Below are 19,217 nucleotides of genomic sequence, written 5' to 3'. Positions count from 1 at the left end.
TTCATTATAATTATGGCTTGTCTATTTTTTGTTAAAAAATACTTATAATAAATTACATTACAGACTTATTTCTATCTTGAATTAATCCTAATAAAACACAATCCGCCTCTAATAATGTCAAATCTTTTTCATTACCTAAGAATCTTGTTGATAATTCTAAATCTTTGATCATTAATCGTACTTTTGCTCCTCGAACGTAACTCCTACAAAATGCAACGAATTAAATTATGTTAAACAATAAAATTATTAGAATTTAGGACACTGTGACTCTAAACAGTCTAAATCAACTTACGTTGCATTCTTTTTTGGTCTTGAACATACACAATTAAATTTCCAACCGAAATCAATGTATAAATCATCATCAATAATGTGAACTATTCTTCCAACAACTAGTTTCCCCTCCGGATCTCCTAACTAATATAAAGAAGTTAATTAATTAATCGAATATAAATACAAATTAAGTTACATCAATAAATTTAGAGTTCCTAAGAAGCGTGGCAAAACTTTTCGGTGGTTCTTTAGGTTCTTGAGTGAGATTTTCAAACTTTTCGTAGGCCTTAGCATAACCTCCAAGTTGAGGTTTATTTTCTTTGATTTCTCCAGATTCCGTTGATAAAAATCTAATTGGGTGTCTCCATGATGATTTTTTAGTGTTTTTTAAGATGTTTATTACAATATTTCTTGTTAGAGACATATTTTTAAAGTTCCAATTTTCTAACCTCAAAACCGCTTGATTTTGGCTGATTTTAGAGTTTTTTTAAGTTTATGGGTTGGTAGTGAAAGTAATGAAAAAATATTTTTTAATTATATTTCTTTTTTATTTTTAAATATAATTTGTATATCAATTTGAATTAAAAGAATAAAGGTTTGTTAGAGATTGTTGTAATAATTGTAGTTGTATAACTGTTAGAAGTAAAGTCGTCTTTTATTAATCTAGGGACATTTTGTTTAGGCTCATGTGACATTTCGACTTTCGTTAAAATAGCACATTTCTCGGATTAATCGTTTTGCCTGCAAATTCTAAGTTTTCCATTTACAAAGAAAAACCATGGCATCTGCTGCAGCTGCAAGGGAATCATGTTGTGGCAAGTTCGGCCTTAGACCTTTGACGAAGAGCAATATCTTGTTTTACTACGTCCCAGCACAAGGAGTCCTTAGCTACACAGCTCTATCCGTAAATGTTATGAACCCTTCACTTATCTTAAGGTATTTATTAATGATTTTACAAAATATTTAAAGTTACAATTTATTTCATAATTTAATTAATAATTTCAAAATTTGTTATCTTATAAGAAGGTTATGTCATACTTGGAACTTTAAAAAAAATGGTATGAAAAGTTTTGTTAGTTTGCCAGCACTGGATATTCATCTTTTTGGCACAAATTCAAAAAGAAATGCTATATTTTATTTAAATAAATATACAAAGCTTTCTTTCCTTTCAATATTTTTATTTTATTTGGTTCAAAGGAGAAGTTACAGGGTGTGTCAAAGAAAATTCTTATGTTAATCATTTTATATTAATAAAGATAAGAAATTGTTTTTAAAATTACATTAGTCCAGTGGTGATAGTTGTAAACATCTTTGTAATTGATTCATGAAGATTTGGTTTAACTTTTTTAATTGGAATGTGGATTATCCCACTTTAAATATTATTTTTAAGTCATTTTAAACATGTGTTTTAACTGACATGGTTAAATCTGATAAAATGCCAGGAAAATTCTTCTTACCACAGCAGTTGCAATTTGTGAGGTGTGAGAAGTCTCTATATGTGACCAAGAAAACCACATAGACTCAGTCAATATGACCAAATTAGTTTTTCCCATCTTACACGCCAGATTTTTGACATCTAATAATTTTGAAGATCTAGACTTATTAAGCTGGCCAACTAGAAGTGCTGCTTAACGCCAGTTTCTTGCATGCAAATTTAACAGCAAATAAATAGTAAATAAAAGCAAAAGTACTTAGAAAACCAGTGTTTATTATCATAAAAGTTTCAATTAAAGCATTTAGTAATAAAATATTGGTTTGAAAATTTTTTCTACAGTACATAAAATTCTGATATACTTCGTATCGTGAACGACGATTTCTGTTTGGCGTGATGACTTGAGCATCTTCTGCTGGAGAAGGATTGTCTAAACTATAAGCAATTGTTTTGCGAAATTCCAGGATGGGTGTAACCGTATGTTTGATTTCTTTATACATCAAATCACATCCTGGCTATGAGTGGAAGTTTTGTGTCCCAATTTCGATTTCGTGACATGTTTTTGTATTGCCTATTCCCATTCGCTTTAATACCAATTTCTGAGTAGAGATTAAACAGGAGCTGCAACGGAACGCATCCCTGGCGTACTCTCCTTCTGATTGGAATGCTGTTGGAAAGATTATTGTCGAATTTTACCCGCGCAGTTTGATGCTAATAAAGATTTTCGATACACCTAATGTTCTTCTAGTTTATGTCCAAGTTTTTGAGCTGCTGCATGAGTTTGTGATATAATACGTTAAAGTAAATAAAATTCTGATGATATACTTCATGACATGAACGACCAATTCTGCTTGGCTTGAACTTTTCTGCTGGAGAACGAGCATTACATAAATTATAAGCAATTGTTTTGCGAAATTCCAGGATGAGTATACCCGTATGTTTGACTTCTCTATTCATCATTGTTCCTGGTCAGTGAGTGGAAGTATTGTGTCTCAATTTCAATTTTGTGAACGTGTCCTCGGTATACAACTAACAACTACTTTTGCGCATGTTCAGGAGTTGAATGCAATGGCGTAAAACATGTAATATTTCATACAGCGCCAACTCGCTCTATCACCGACACACATTTCCACGAATATCTTCACAGGGATGATAAATATTTGAAAATTTGTGTAGTGGGGCTTCATTAGTCATGTGTATCTTTGCTCATCATCCGCCAAAAAATGAAAATCTTGTCCACACATCAAATATGCCCCCATGCCCCGAACTTAAAATACATTAAAAACTTTCTGGCAGTGAACTGTCAGTCTTAGGCTCTGTTATCCCTATAAGGAATTTCCTTGTTGTTTCATTTTTTTTCATATACAGCGAGGACTCGCTAATCGGAATTAATTAAAACACGAATATTTTGCATTATGGAATAATTCGGATTACAGAGTCATCATTAAAATAATTTAAAAATTGCGTTTTAGACTGTTAAACATTTATTTTCTCCTTCTTGCAATGGTTATCCACTAATGGATATTTGATATTCCTCGCAGTATAGATTAAAGCCTCTATGTTGTGCAATCCGGTCAATTGTCGAATATTTCGTAGCTAGACCATCTTTTTTCTGCCAACCCGTCTTTGCCCTTCTAATTAGCATTCAGTTATTAATTACAAATACAAGTTGTATATATGATGTCGCATATATTCGAAATATGTGCAGTCCAAAGGATTTGCAGTACTCTGCGAACTGTATGTCTACATCGCGAATGCTTCCAACTTAATTATTACTTCCCGCTTACTTGTTTTTAAGGCCCTCCCTTCCACTCCGTACAAAATCAGCCACCATACGTAACATTTCACAAACCTCAATCTCACGTTTAGATCGAATACGTTTATGAACTTAAAAAATGGATGCCTAGTTTGTTGTATGCGATTTTTAATTTCGTTGACTGATGTGCAGTTAATAGATAGCCATATCGACAGCTATTAGAATTTATCTACTCTTTGTATTCGTGTATCATTGACTGTTTGTTTGGTATCTTCGAATGCGCCCAGATTCCTTTTTATTATCATGAATTACATCGAGTAATCGTAGTAACCCTTCCAAGTTGTCAGTAATCGAGATAGTGTCATCAGCGTATCCCCATTAACTTTAATACCAATCTCAGCATCATCAAATGCTTTTTGAAATGCTGCCTCTAAGTAGAGATTAAACAGGAGCGGCGACAGAACATATCCCTGCCATACTTCCCTTCTGATTGGAATACTGTTCGAATGATTGTCGAATTTTACCCGGTTTTAGTCTGATGCCAATAAAGTTTTTCGATGCATCTAATGTCCTTCTGGTCTATGTCCAAGTTACAGAGAAGCTGCATGAGTGATATTTTACTGGATCACATGCTTTTTCGTAGTCGAGGAAGCATAAGTATATGTATTTCCGTACAGTTCTGAACTAAGTCGTTAATGGCCATTATCGGTTCTGTTATGCGCATACCCTGGCTGAAACCAAACTTAAAATCAGCCATGTCCCTTTCACATTTTTTTATGCCGGGAATTTCATATAACTCGCAATATATGAATGCAGAACTATAGTTACGAAACTACTATGCACTTGCACTGTCCCACATAAAATGCAACATAGCTTAATACTACAGACATTGGGTAGTTTTGCAAAGGAAAACTTTTGCTTGGAAAAAGGTGACGTTTTTGTGATAACCCTAAGTTTTCGACCATCTTAAGAGACACGACTAAACCCAAATATTTCTGGTTCTAGGTCTAGTGTTAGTTCTACTTTTCGTCTAATAAAAATATATCACAATTTAACGCTGAATAACAATTAAAACTAGAACTAACACTAGACTTAGAACTAGAAACATTCGGGTTTAGCCGCACGTCTCTTAAGACGGCTAAACCCGAATGTTTTTAGTTCTAGGTCTTGTGTTAGTTCTAGTGCTAGTGGAATACTATAACTAACACTAGACTTAGAACAAGAAACATTCGGGTTTAGCCGCACGTCTCTTAAGACGGCTAAACCCGAATGTTTTTAGTTCTAGGTCTAGTGTTAGTTCTAGTTTTAGTTCAATAAAAATATGCAACATAGTGATATCTTATGTTAACTAACGCTACTTACCACTGAAACATTCAGACATGGAACTATATTTTTGTATATTGCATTTTAACTGAAATTCACGTACGTTGATGAATGCTTATTACGACGGATAGGTTATAAATCTTGCTCATTTTCTCTTCAATCAATATTAAAAAAGTAACACTGTACAGCCTCGCGTTATAACGGACATCTAAAATTACACTTTAAAAAATATATTTTCTATGCCACATCCTATGCTAACTTTTCATCTGAGGAATTGAAAAATTTAAATATATCTAGAAGTCAGAAATTTATAGTATTTATTATTTAATTAAATTGCAGAAAAAATTTCATTGTTAATTTTATTTACAGATTATTTCCTAAAAGAGATATAACCAATATTCTTTTATTAAATACCTTATTAGGGACAGGTTTGTATTTATATAGTCGGCCCCATTTAAGATCAGCCACTTCCAGCTCTAGGATTCTTTACAGGTATTAAAAAATGTAATAATATAGATTATATTTTTAATTTATTTTTGTTTAATTTTAGTACTTTTGGAGCATTATCCTTTTCAATGGGTTCTGTATTAATCTGGGCGATTTTACGAAGTGTAGTTCCACAAAACGTTGCTCTATGTACAGCTTGTGGTATTAGCACTGGACTGGCCCTTATTAACCTGGGAACTAATTATGTCTCACACGTAGACGCTCTAGTCAAAAAATAAATAGGTTGTATCATTATTAATCATTAATATTTCATTTTATAATAATAAAAGGCAAAGTAGTTATTGACTAAGAAAAATGTTTTTTTAATCCCATTTTTTTTATTCATGACGCAATTATTTATAAATAAATATCATCACTTTCCCAATTGGAACATTTTAATAGACACAGTTATATTTTTTCGTCAAAAACAATACTCTCCACATTTACATTTCACATTACTAGGAGTACCTGAAATCAAAAAGAAAAAAAGGGGCTATTTTTGCGGGCTGGCACATACAATCCCGAACATACATACTATCGAAAGCGGGATTTCTTCGAAAATTCCTATCCACGCGACTTATACGATCCACATGGTAAAGATAGGAAAGAAAATGGAGCATCATCATTCGGCCGCATATGAAGCCCAATAATGTTAATAATATCGGTCGATGATCCAATTTTTCTTTTAAAAATTCAAAGACTAGCATCGAAGAATAATTAAACATCATTGAACCTAGAATACTATTTTTCAAAATTATTTTAATCGCGATTATTATTAATTTAAATTAATAATGACTAACCTAAAAACAATTCTGTTACCTCCACTTATTGGTCTCATAGCTGGTCTTGAATAAATGTGAACCGCAGCTCCATAAATCATGTTGCTGAAGAGAATGTGTGATGGATTGTATAATGTAAATCTAAATGGAATAAAATGTTTTTTGGTGTAAGTGTGATTGATATAACTGAGCCATTACCTGTGCCAAATATTGGGATTGACTGCATAAACGGACATAAGCAAATAGGCTACACGGCCTTGAATGCTTGCGGTGGTATAAAAGTTGTCGAGACATTGATTGAAGAGGTCTTCGTCTGTAACCGGTGTACTCTCACTGGTCATTTTACGAATTCATATTCATCGAGGTTTTTTGTTGTGGGGCCACGGTGCCTTATCCAAATCCAAATCAAATTTTGAGAAAGGACGAATGACACTGATTGACGGGATTCTGAAACGTCTGTCAATCTGACAAACTTCAATAAACTACATATTTGTATTTCACTCGCTGGAAATAATACAATTTCGCGTTTAACTGGATTTAATGATTTGTAGTGTAATAGTAAGTTGTTTTGATGCTAAGAGTGGTCATCAGATGTAATGATAATAGTAGGGAAGCCTGTGGTATATATCAAGCTATGTATCCAGACAGCAGAATCCACATCCCAGTACTTTTACAAGGCTTTGAACTAATTTATAAAGGAATGGCTGTTTTAATAATCAGTGGCTGATTGGGAAATAAGTCTCTACAAAACATTTTCTATTCTCTATTCTGTTCATTACTTATTCCGGTTTGTGTTGTTACTTTCTGGACTATAATATTTGTTAACAATTATAATAATTATAGTAGTTTCTTGGACCTTTTTTCTGTCTTTGCGTCTCGTTCGCTACTGGTCTGGTATTTTTCCGATCTCCAGTGTTTTTTTGGAATATAGTGGCTATTTCTTTTGCAAGTTCTTGTCCACCGTATTTAATTATCTCGTTACCAATTTCGTCGTCGCCTGATGTTTGGCGGTTTTTAAGTTTTCATATTATGATTACGTGGTGATTACTGTCTTGATAATTCATAATTTCCGTTATTTCCTGATTACCCTCGTCCGTGATATTTGCAACTGCCTGGTATAATTTTTAAAAATGGTCTGGTTAATCCTCTTTAAACATTACGTTTGTTTGGATACCGTTATATAGAAGTTTTTTTCTGAGCATGTCCTGAATTTTTTTCTGTCTCCCGTACAGGTCTAGCTCCATGTCCTTGGAGCATTTTTCTCAATATTCCTTCTTCAACGCCTTTATTTGACTGGTTACTCTATTTTATTTGTACTTCTCATGTTCTTCTGGTGTTTTATTACTTTTGTATTGAAAGTATGCTACCCTTTTTTCATTTGTAATTCTTTTCACATTTTCTGTAAAATGTATATTTACATTTAGCTTCACCCATGCCTGTTCGACAGCGACCTCCTCATTTATTGTACTACTGCTGATTTTGAGAGAGAGAAAACAAAATTTATTTACACCGGCAAAACATAATAACGGAAAAAAATAATAAATATCTGTAGTAGTCTTTCTGTCCGAGATAGAATTTGCTTGAGTCTAGCTTCTTGAAACTAGTTAATTTGCGTAGGAGATGAAGAGAGTGGTGGAAAGATTGGGTAGCAATGAACAGGTTTTTAAAGGAATCAATAGGGGAATTGATGGCAGCATTATGAGATAAAATTTGAAGACGAGTTCGTTGCTGGGATTAAAAAGAATTTTGGGGATGTTGGATTCATGTGATGCATCTAAGAGCAGATCTTTCCGCCACTTCTAGATGATATCTGCCTCCCTAAATGCTACGGAGAGGATTAGCGGTCAAAATTTAATGACCGGTATACAGATGGTCTTGTAGATCTGGGTGGCCCATTTAGTAGATATGCCGCGTCCCTGGTATATTAAAGATCTAAAGTGCTTCCCACGATTTGTCATTTTCATTTTCATCTTGATGGCATGGTCTCAAAATTTTAATCTCCGATTTATCAAGATTCCCAGGTATTTGCATATTGTTACAGGAGATATGACCGTGGTTTGGGTAATTACGATGGGAGAAGGAGCATGGGTGGGAAGAAATGGAATGAAAATGTTACAAGAAATAGAGAAATGAATTTTTGTTTTGAAATGAGTTGCTTTTGATTTTTAGTCTCTCTTCATACAGATTTTTGGTGCTTTCGTTGCTGATTCTATGTTAAATTTTGTGACATTATTTGTCTGTTGTTGGCATTTCTTGGGGGTTAGGTTACAACGGAATTTACATGGGATTAGTTTGTGATCCAACCCTACATTTGCCAGATTTAGTTATTTGATGTCTATAATTTTTAAGGTGCGTGTAATCCAACACAGCTTCCTGTCTGCTCTGCTCTTGTCTACTCTCTGCTGTTAGCCCATGTACACTTGTACTTCCATTGATGTGGGAAAAGGGTGTTATTGATTCTTAGCTCGTCTTTGGCTCACATCGATATTAACATTTCATCGTTGTTATTGACCGATTCCTCGTTATATCGCTGCATTACATCAGGTATAGCTGTGTTTCTAATTCTTGAATTAAGATTGTTCATCGGGAATATTTTTTCGTGTGAAGGTTTGAATGTACTCACACTTCGAATGATGAGAAAAACATTATTTATGAACATAGAGTGAAATGGAATGTTCGCAAATGTTCAAATTGATGGCCTTTATTGTCCAGACAACGCTGATAACGCGCACCAAGGGATTCGCAAACATTACGAAACAGGTCATTAGGAATATCACGATGTTGTTTTTTAATTTCCAATTTCAATGCATCGATTCTTCTTGGTTTGGTGCGATAAACTTTGTCTTTGAGGTATCCCCACAAAAAGAAGTCCATGGGCGTGAGGTCTGGGGAACGCGCATAGTATTCAATGGTACCCGTTCGTCCATTCCATGTGTCTGGAAAAGCTGCATCGAGGTGAGCTCGTACATCGCGATGGTAGTGGGAAGGTGCTCCATCTTGCTGAAAGTAAATCTCGTCGTCATTACCAAACATCTCTGAAATTTGTGGACCCACTAACTCCTGAAGCCAGTTGAGGTATCTCTCACCAGCGATAGTTCCGTTAAAAAATTGGTCCTATGATGCCCAATGCGAATGTCTCACACCACACTGTTACTCGTGATAAGTTTACATGATGCTCAAGTGTTACATGAGGATTTACAGAACTCCAGTACGTGCAATTATGGCGATTAATGGAGCCATTTAATTTAAAGGATGCCTAATCGTTCCACACAATTTTGTGTGGAAACCCTGCATCTTCTGCGCATTTTGACAGAATTGAACTCTCCGGTCAGGATCGTCTTCGTTGAGAGCATGGATTACAGTAGGAATGTAGCATTTTCAGTACAGACGTTTCATGATGCGATAGACGCTACTATCTTTTGAGATGTGGGTTTCCCAAGCAGTTTGTTGAAGTGATTTCTGTGGTGATCGAAAGAATGTTTCTTACACCTGCGCTTTTTGACGTTCTCGACGGTTCCATCTGCTTCAAATTTGTCTCTGATGCGAGCAATGGTCCGTCGCGTTGGTGGCGGTTTAGCGAATTCCCTTCTGAATCGTTTTTGCACTTCAATGGCGTTTTCGGTCCTCCAATAACATTTCAGGACAAATTTCCTCTTTTTCAAACTAAGCTAATTTCTGCCATGCTGTGATTCATTAATTACACCTGCAATACATTTTTTTGAGACATCCTGTATTATGGACGTTGTCAAACATTTTTTTCTGTTTTCTTTGGGTATATCCATATCGGGTGCGTAAGCACTTACAATATGGATCATCCCTATCTCGACGTTCATAATTGTGTGCATCAATTTCGCGAACAAGTAACCTTGTTTTTCCCGCTGTAAAAATAGAATGTAATTCTAATTTTTCTCGTTTCTTGGTCTCTTGGTCTTTGTTGTTCCACGAGGTTATGTTCCAGGAGTTTATTCTGATTATTCTCCTTCATCAAACTCGTTTCTTCCTTATTCTCGCCGTGTCGCTTATCTGTGTTATCCGTCCTGATTCCGAGGTGTAAATGGTTTTTTGAGCATTTTAGGTATTTGGTTTTTAACGGCGGCTGGGCTGCTAATCCACTCTGCCAACCCTCCTCCTTTTTCTGGTCTTGAGAGTGGTAGCGACTGAGCTATTCAATCCATCCAGCAGCCAACCTCAGGCAGAGTTCAAGATCCACGTTCTTTTTAATTAAAAGTTTGTTCGGAATTAGTTAAGAAATACACAGTGTTGTAGTATCAAATTTAAAACCTGAATGGCCAAATATATTATAGTTATATCGCTGTATTCCAAAGTATTGATTTTTTTAAATAAAATCTACACCTAGAATAATCTAAAACTTAAATTCTTTGAAAATTTGGCTAATCCAATCAAAACAACATTTCTGCAAGTTTTCCCATTGAATGCAATTTTTTTTATTGTCTTTGCTATAATACTAGGACAATTTAAAATAATGATGATTATTAAGCAATCAAAAAATAGAGGGCCAACTTCACGCATCCTTGGATTCATTTTCATTAATTTTACATTGTGTAATGAGGCAGTTTCAATGACACGACCAAGAAACAATACCTTCTACTCCAAATGACACATTCTTTTTTCTTCTAAATACTACTTACAATAGCTTAATTTTAGTGATTATTAAATTCTTTTCTCAAATGTTATTTTGATCAAGGTCTTAGGAAAACACTTACATGGTAGTCGTTTAACAACGGTTAATGAGAAAAAAGTTTTTTTGATTGTTCGAGTTAAAATCCAACACAGAAAAAATCACACATAATTTTTCTATGATTATATATTGTAGAAAAAATACATATCACTCTTTAATACAGCACAATAAATAATTCCTGTACAATTTAATCTTATTTATATGCCTATTGATTCTTTTGTTATCTAATAATAATGGGAATGTTCGTGAAATTCAGATGTGGTAGCTGCAGTAACCGTGGTAGTTTCCGTAACATGTTCGTGACCATGACCGTGACTGGCTGCAACAAAAATACTCGTAATAAAATTGTGAATTTGAGGGGTTGAGATTAATCATGCGGAACTAGAGTTTTGAAAAGTTAGAGAATGTCTTTGGTTGGTTCCAAGGTGAACTATAAATAATTCATGTTGCGACACAGGAAGGATCTTAGACTATACCAGATCTATCTTTTACAAGGTGAAAATTAACACTTTCATAAAGATATGAAACAAATAAAGAAAACGTCAACGCAGATGATATGTAAATTATATGAATAACTAAAAGATTTTTTTTTCTTTTTTAAAATGCTTCTTATTGAGTACAATGAGCGGTTAAGAAAAAAAAAAGTGAAATCTCTTGAGGCCTTTGACCGTTGTTGACCTGGCGTAATAAAATCTGTCCATACATCTTTAGGATGATGGTTAACCTACTTTCTATGGTGAACCCGAGTAGCTTAAATAATCACTTTATTATTATTACTTTTGTACTTACTTGCAAATTGAAGCGTGAACATAATAAAAAATCCAAACACAATCGCTGTTAATTGCCAAATTCCATTATGATTATTATTCCGTTCTCTCGCTAAAACTTCAAAGAAAACGACGTAAAGAAGAGTTCCAGCTGCCATCCCTTGAAGAATAACCGATGTTATATCAATATCTGAAGTCCCACTATTTTTTAATACTATTCCAGCACCAATACCTAATGGTGTAACAACAGCAAAAGTACCAATATATAAAATCGTCTTAATCGTCTTTGTATTACTTGTAACAAGTTCCAATCCAACACAAAAAGCGATTACCAATTTATGTGTGGCAATAGCGGCAAATAAATACCAAACTTTTTGTACACTATTTTCTAATCCAACCGCTAATCCTTCGAAAACCGCATGAAAACTTAATGCTAATACGGCCATTAAACCGCTAAACGAGTTATTTTCATCGAAATTGATTTGATTATGATCATGTGAATGTTGCGTAAAGTTGAGCGTATTTTGTGAGTTAAAAAGTTCTTTGTTTGAGTTACTTATACAACTAATACTTGTGTCATCTTTATTTAAAGATACTCTAGGTATGGTTAAACCATTCTCTTTCTTTTGGGATCGTATCGATAAAGATCGATGTAGAACTTCGTGGTCGTACTTTTTATCTAAGAAAGCATGAGCTAATTCTTCAATCATATAAACGAAGAAAAATCCGATACAGAATACGATTTCGGAAAGAGGGATTCCTTCGGCGATTATCGGGATTGCTTTAAGTTTTTCTAAAGCCTCGAATCCTTCGCGAACTTCCGGTTGGAGATGAATAAATGTCGTAAATAATAAAACACCTCCTCCAAAACACAACAACAACGAAACAGTTAAATTATTTCCACTTCCTTCCGATTTCATTTTAAAAAGTTTCGCTATTTTTATCGGCGATATTCCTATTATAAAAGAACTCAATCCTAGAACCAGCATTGTGGTGACCTTCGCTAAAATTAACGAGTTAATGTCTTCAGAACTTAACACTTCCATGTTAACGGATTATTTTAAATGTTATATTCTTCTAAAGATGTTTTTTAGAGCGCATCTGAAAAATAAAAGTAAGATTAAATTAAATTCCAAATAACTTTCAAAACGGTTAAGGTTGATGTTAACCATTGATTTAACATAAATATCGAAGACTTTCACTTTCTCGTAGGATTATCTGAGAAATAAGTTGACCTCTTGGAAACTAAACATAAATCTCGGTGACTAAGAATAAAAAAACTTCGTGTTTCTCTTTTAGATGACTTTAACACGCGTGAAAGGCAATTTACAGTTTTAACTGTACTAAAAAATTTGCGCGGAAACAAAGACAACTTTATAAAGTGGGTTTAAATTAATTTGAATTATAAAATATTTTGTATTGTGTTATTTTGTTTCAAAAATTGAGTAAATGTTTTATTGTTTAATTTATAAATTGACTTTAAAAGTATCAGAACAATTCAAAAACTGTCAGATTTTGCAAAAAAAAAGTACTGCAACAATTAGCAAATCAACTAAATGTGATTATAACACTGATAAAATCAAATATTTGAGGAAAAATGAGGAAGAACATATTTAGATTTTAAGGTTTCAAACATTTTATTCATCTTATTTGAAAGGAATTAAATAAGGCTTGCTGGAAATTCGCAATATTAATCAAACTTGCCGAACAATGTAAACAAATCTGTTGAAAGGTACAGGGTCATTACATGGCGTGAAAGTCTCTAAAACAAGTTCTCAATCAGTCAGAAACGTTAAAAAGCTTTTACGAACAAGATTATAAATAAAAGCAGCAAATACAAGATGTTTTTGATGATGAGTCGTTGTTGGCGGCCCATGATGTATTCAAATCAAATCGAATAAATGATTCTTAAAAAAAGAATGCTCAAAGCAGTTTAAAAAATAAAAAAAGTTTTTCGTGTTGTTTTTCAACCTTGCTGTTTCCAAGTAATATTATATATTTTGCATTAGATTTAATTTTTTACATTAATAAAGTGACACAGAAAAACAGAAACTTAAAAATTTAACATAAAAATGTTTTACAAAATCAATGAAAATTGGAAGCCACGCAGAAAGAGATGACATTTTTTCAACCAAGGGCATCATGATCGAGTTCTTTCGAAACATTTGATATAAACATGGATTAAAAACTTTGAAACTAACAGGATGCCCAAGAAGTACTCGTACTCCACAGAATATCGAAATTGTGCACGTTTCAGCCTTACGGTTTCAAACACACAGTGTTCAGTTCATAAGCTGCTAAGTATTTGGGATCAGGAAGTCAGGAATACTTCATTTTCATTTAAAATTTCATCCATTTCATTAAAGTTGCAGATCGTTCAACAACTCTATCAGCAAATTATGACAAACATAAACAAAGATAATAATCTGGACAAGCTGTAGATCTTAGATGAGATGCATTTTCAGCTTCCTAGTTACGTGAATACTCAGAATCATTTTTACTGGACAAATTGTAGCTCTAACGAAGTTAATGAACGCCAATTACTCGCAATTAACTAAGTTACTAAGTTGAATGCGCATTGAACAATTTTCCACACTTCAAGTGAAGTATTAATTGAATCAAAGAATTCATTGGTATACCAGCTGAGATATTGCAGAGTTTAACGAGGAACCTGAATGGCAGATTGGAGAATGTACGAACAGCATTGACATAGAGTATTAGATATCTTTAAATAACGAAAAATAGTTTTATGCAGCTATTTAAATGCAGCTTATATTCAATCAATAACATTCCTCTTGTGATCACCACAATGACTCATATTTATTTTTGCTTGATTCTTCTTCTTGTATTTCGTTTTCCATTATCTTTAGTAATTATCTCGTAACTTTAACATTATCAGGATTTCGACAAACATGGTTATGAAAAGTTTATTCAAAATGCATCAAAATTCATAGTCTCAATATCATGATGATACTTGAACGTTTTCGATTGTTTTACAGATGTTTTATGAAGGTTAACGAAGAAAGGATGCAACACACACTGAATAAACGGGTGGTTTTAGAACGTAATTTGAACGACATTTATTATTTTGGTTACAAATAACCTCGCGATAAAAACCAATTTGAGCTATTCACACACTGATAGTTATATCTGTACATTTAGCAACTCAAGTCTCATGGAGAGAAATGTACACATTTACCGGTAAAAGTGAATACAGATTTGAAACAAATATTAATTAATTAGTAATTGAATAATTATTAATCAAGTATCAGCGTTCGATATCTTTAGGGTTTAGATAAAGATGTTAACCTTCTATGATATATGTTAACTTTTATCTCTCTGAGTAAGTAGAAATTTCCCGGTAAATGTGCATATTTACCGATTATGCACTGTACAATAAATCCTATTATTATTACTTATATTTTTGATATTATACCAATCATATTCTAGAATTTTTACTTGTCCAAGTTGCTGATTACTTTAAATGTAATATTTTTTAGCAAAAATGTTTGCTTCTTTCTTGAGTGATTTTTCGGCTTTACTAAAAACTCGCTATAAACATGCCCAGGAAAGTGCAGCAGAATTTCTTGTGACATAACCGTCACTATATCTTATTCTTAACTAAGCTTAACCAAGAATAGAAAGATCACAACTGCATGAACGAGATGATGTTACAAGCTTCTTTTTACATGTAGCTTCTTACAACACGAAATTCTAAAACTAAAGAAACTCTAAAACTATTCGTTCGGTTTAAGGAATAAATTTTTTTGCTATAGTGATTGGCAAAATTTGCTACATTTATAATTTGGAAATATATTATGGACGACAAAAAGAGCAATATCGGACCAGATATAATCCTACTGACGTTGTGGAAAAGATTAGAATCTGATCAACTAAATTTAAAACAGGATAGTTTGGAGTAATTAGGAAATGTTTTACGTTCACACTACCACATAACTGATGGTTTTCTTCTAAATGATCGTGGTGCACCAAGTGGTTTACCTGTTTCTAATTTTGCTAATGTCAACAGCACACTTAATTGTGATCAGATTGAATTAGCTACATTCAAATGGATCTATGGCTGTATCACGACAGTAAGAAATAATAACTAAGACACGAATTTGACATATCGACTTTTAAACAAATATTAATTATTTAATAATTCAGTAACTATTAAGTCCAATGTCCACGTCGGCTTTAGATACCTTGATGTAGTAATTGTATTACTCTTGATGAAGTTTCCTCCACCCATAAAAACCTCCGATTTCAATATGTACAAATTTCCCACAAATATACACTGTACAGGTGTCCAAATTTCGATGGGTTTGCAGGGTATCTCAGATATTATGAAAGATAGAAAGTTGCGGCTTTCGCGAACCTGAGCTACTTTTTTGTGAAACTTACAATGGCGCAAACCAAATTTTCATAGTCCTCTTCGTTTTTGATATACAGGGAGTGTTTGAAATTTACGATTTTCAGGCACCTCCTGTATCTCGGCTATCCGGAAACTTAGTAAAAAAGTAAAAACGGGTTCTAATAGATTTTTTCACGTGGAATCCAATGGTGCACGTAGAATTTTTCTATTCATCACGGTTTTTGAGTTATAAACACAACTCAAATACTGAATACTCAACTTCTAAAACACTTAACTCTTTATAACTCAAAAACCTTGATGACTAGAAAAATTCTACGTGCACCATTGGATTCTACGTGAAAAAATCTATTAGAACCCATTTTTACGTTTCCGGATAGCCGACATACAGGGGTGTCTGAAAATCGTAAATTTTGAAACACTCCCTGTATATCAAAAACGAAAAGGGCTATGAAAATTTGGTTTGCGCCATTGTAAGTTTCACAAAAAAGTAGCTCAGGTTCGCGAAAGCCGCAACTTTCTACCTCTCATAATAACTGAGATACCCTGCAAACCCATCGAAATTTGGACACCCTGTACACACATTTCATACAATTTTCCTGTAGTGATTGTTGATGCTATATGGGCTTTCATTGATTCCATCATAAAACCAATATTTTGGTTGTACTTAATGATTACTTTGTATTATTTTCTGATTTGATTCTGGGAAATTAGTGTTGTAGAGTCTTAATGATTTATTGCTGAACGTGAGTATCTGCATCGTTTTGCTTTATGATATGATTTCAGCCTACACCTTCCAAAGCTTACTAAATTTATTTTTGTTGCATCTTCTTTGTTTAATATGCATTACAATAACAATTGAGGTTGGTTGTTCCTCCGCTATTTCCAGTAGTTGCCGGGTATTATCACTTGTTCTATCAAAATTTACATTTCTAGCAAGATTATGTACTCACTTATTGTATATTTTTAATGCTCTTAATGCCATGTCAAATACATATCTCATTCCAGAACTGGTAACATGTTCTAAAAGACTTTCACTGCTTTAGATTTCTCTAAGAAACAGATGTTGTGGTCAGCAGAGATGATTAAATTAAAATTTAGAATGTAATTTTCGTAATACAATTTCTTGAAATACAAATTAGTTGAGCGATTAATACTATCCCTCTAAATTTTCTATGATTAATAATCTATCACGAGGAAGTAGTGTACAAAACTTCAGGTGGTATCAACATTGTAGTAAACAAATATTGTCTCTAACATAATTCTCATACTTCTGATTGATCTGATGTGCGTATTTATAATGACGATTTTATTACATTTTGTTAGAACGTACAATTTTCCTCGGAGTTCATTGTTGATATCATCTATTACTTTGTAGATTTAGGTTCTGCAGATACAACCCAACGCAATTCTTAAGGCAGAGAGTAGAGGAGGGAGTAGAGGCTTTTGCTACTATTCAATGCATACACAAACTTTGTCATTAACTGTACAGCTAATAATTAAGGAGTCTTCTCTTGAATTTGATGACGGTTTCAATTTCAACTTTTCATCCAGGTCAAGCTACAGTTGTACGATTTGAACTGAATGATAACGTAAAGAAATTTAAAAGAGGAGAGATAAAACCACAAAAGTAGGTAGTGATGTTGTAGGTCGATGTATTAGTGATGTACTAACTGTAGATCGATTTTAAGGTATGTGGATTCCACATAGATGTTTCTTACTTCAATTCGGTTAAAGTTGTCATCGAATCATTTAAACATTATTAAATATTATTGATAACTGTTTCAGAAATAAAATGAAAAAACAAAATTGCAAAATTAAATCATTTGCTCCCAACATCAATAATAAGCCATAAAATTACGATGTTCACAACTCTCTGTTATGTTCCTCTTATAACAATCTAATTGAGAAACTTCTCGAAGAAAATTATGTGTTAATAGAAAACGGTACATGGTCTTTAATAAAGAGAGTTGTGCCATAAACTGAACAATACTTTATTATTTGTTAAACGTAGTTGTTGTATTAAGAACCTAAGATGCCTTCCATAAAATAGTTCCAAATTTGTTTATTTTGAGCATTATTATTGATTAAGTTGTGAAATTAATTTTCTTCTTCGTGAAACTTAATACATTTTGAAATATCCGGTATTAAAAAAGAGAGTACTTTTAAGTTTTCTTTTTTTTTTGGGTTGCGTAACAAATTGGATGAAGAAAGATGGAATAAAAAAGAATTTTTTCGTGAAAGTGAAATACTGTTTTAAAGCCATCAGAACGGATCGTCTGCTTTAAATTATGTATGCTTTGTTTGCAATGTGTAATTATTTAACAGGATGTATGCATGTAACGTTTTCTATAACGATTAAACGTTTCCTAAGAAAGTAATTTGATGCTAACTTATTTATTACTGATTTACATTAAAACAATAAATAAATAAAAGCGTGTATGGATTTTTAAAAAAATATTTATCTCCACGCGTCGATTACTAAAAGTGATATTAATTTACGAAATTTTACATGAAAACCAAACAACGCGGATCACGCGCTTCTTCTTTTATAAATATTTGCATTAATACTTTTAGGTTTACCCAATTTTGTTATTAAAATGAGTTACTGATAAAACATTCTTTATTAAAAAATTCTTACCAGAAAATTCTTGCTTTTTCGTGTCATAAAAATCCCATTGACATAACAAATTATATTAATAAAAAAATCTTAAATGAACCAAAACCACAAAACCGCACACCTTCACCAATTTGACTACATTATATGAATAAATCTTTGTATTATCGAACACAGATACACACAGAAACCTCGATCGTCCCGCTACAGTTAACAAACTCAGTCTGCGCCTCCGGAACACTATTACAAACTGAGTTTGATGTCAGAAAGAACGGGGAGAGAATCGAGAGAGAATTTTGTAATTTGGATAGATTTTAAGATTGAATTGAAAGTTAATGAATTAATGGCAAAATTGGGATTATTATTGGTGAAGTGAAGTCATAAATGTTACTTTATATAGACAAATTTTCGTTATGAAACGTGTTAAGGAATTTATTTAGGTTTCTTTAATGAAGTGTTAACATTTTATGGCATTTTTATTTACCTAATACAAATGGATTATTAGAGTCGTAAAAATTAATGAATTTTGAATTTGTTGCGTATTTTTATGTATTTTTGTTTTTTTCTAGATTACGTTGTCAACAAATTTGATTGAAGGAAGTATCATCTTAGATAATTTCCGCTTTTCATTGTGTTCACACCTAATTGCCTTTAATAAGAAAATTTGTTTTCTACTTTTTTACAAAAAATAATAAATTTTGAAAATTAAACTTTTG

At 32.9% G+C, this 19,217-nt stretch overlaps 4 protein-coding genes across 5 annotated transcripts; 1 reads left to right on the top strand and 3 right to left on the bottom strand.

The window, feature by feature from the left end:
* On the bottom strand, positions 1 to 749 carry LOC111428657 (mitochondrial ribosomal protein S28). Its single transcript, XM_023064299.2, has 3 exons — positions 467 to 749; positions 293 to 414; positions 1 to 203 (listed from the first exon to the last, which is right to left on the bottom strand). Exons 1-3 carry the CDS (start codon positions 692 to 694, stop codon positions 53 to 55), a joined length of 501 nt encoding a protein of 166 aa, XP_022920067.1. The 5' UTR covers positions 695 to 749; the 3' UTR covers positions 1 to 52.
* A 186-nt stretch (positions 750 to 935) lies between these two features.
* On the top strand, positions 936 to 6,011 carry LOC111428876 (uncharacterized). The gene is made up of 3 exons (XM_023064592.2): positions 936 to 1,206; positions 5,151 to 5,273; positions 5,332 to 6,011. The coding sequence occupies exons 1-3, from the start codon at positions 1,049 to 1,051 to the stop codon at positions 5,504 to 5,506; spliced, it is 456 nt and encodes a 151-aa protein (XP_022920360.2). The 5' UTR covers positions 936 to 1,048; the 3' UTR covers positions 5,507 to 6,011.
* Positions 5,645 to 6,517, bottom strand: LOC111428860 (uncharacterized). Of its 2 annotated transcripts, none has more exons than XM_023064572.2 (4): positions 6,245 to 6,517; positions 6,068 to 6,187; positions 5,799 to 6,008; positions 5,645 to 5,735 (listed from the first exon to the last, which is right to left on the bottom strand). In XM_023064572.2, the coding sequence occupies exons 1-4, from the start codon at positions 6,385 to 6,387 to the stop codon at positions 5,726 to 5,728; spliced, it is 483 nt and encodes a 160-aa protein (XP_022920340.1). In that variant the 5' UTR covers positions 6,388 to 6,517; the 3' UTR covers positions 5,645 to 5,725. The 2 variants fall into 2 exon arrangements, with proteins under 2 accessions (XP_022920340.1, XP_022920330.1); XM_023064562.2 differs by having other exon boundaries at positions 5,803 to 6,008.
* A 4,336-nt stretch (positions 6,518 to 10,853) lies between these two features.
* On the bottom strand, positions 10,854 to 18,729 carry LOC111428731 (zinc transporter ZIP1-like). The gene is made up of 3 exons (XM_023064387.2): positions 18,526 to 18,729; positions 11,535 to 12,613; positions 10,854 to 11,064 (listed from the first exon to the last, which is right to left on the bottom strand). The coding sequence occupies exons 2-3, from the start codon at positions 12,556 to 12,558 to the stop codon at positions 10,970 to 10,972; spliced, it is 1,119 nt and encodes a 372-aa protein (XP_022920155.2). The 5' UTR covers positions 12,559 to 12,613; positions 18,526 to 18,729; the 3' UTR covers positions 10,854 to 10,969.
* Between the last annotated feature and the right edge of the window lie 488 nt (positions 18,730 to 19,217).

The sequence above is a fragment of the Onthophagus taurus genome, chromosome 1, assembly GCF_036711975.1.
Source record: "Onthophagus taurus isolate NC chromosome 1, IU_Otau_3.0, whole genome shotgun sequence".
Lineage (NCBI taxonomy): Eukaryota > Metazoa > Arthropoda > Insecta > Coleoptera > Scarabaeidae > Onthophagus > Onthophagus taurus.
The sequence above is the reverse complement of the archived record's forward strand: the minus strand, read 5'-3'. Positions and strand labels throughout refer to the sequence as shown.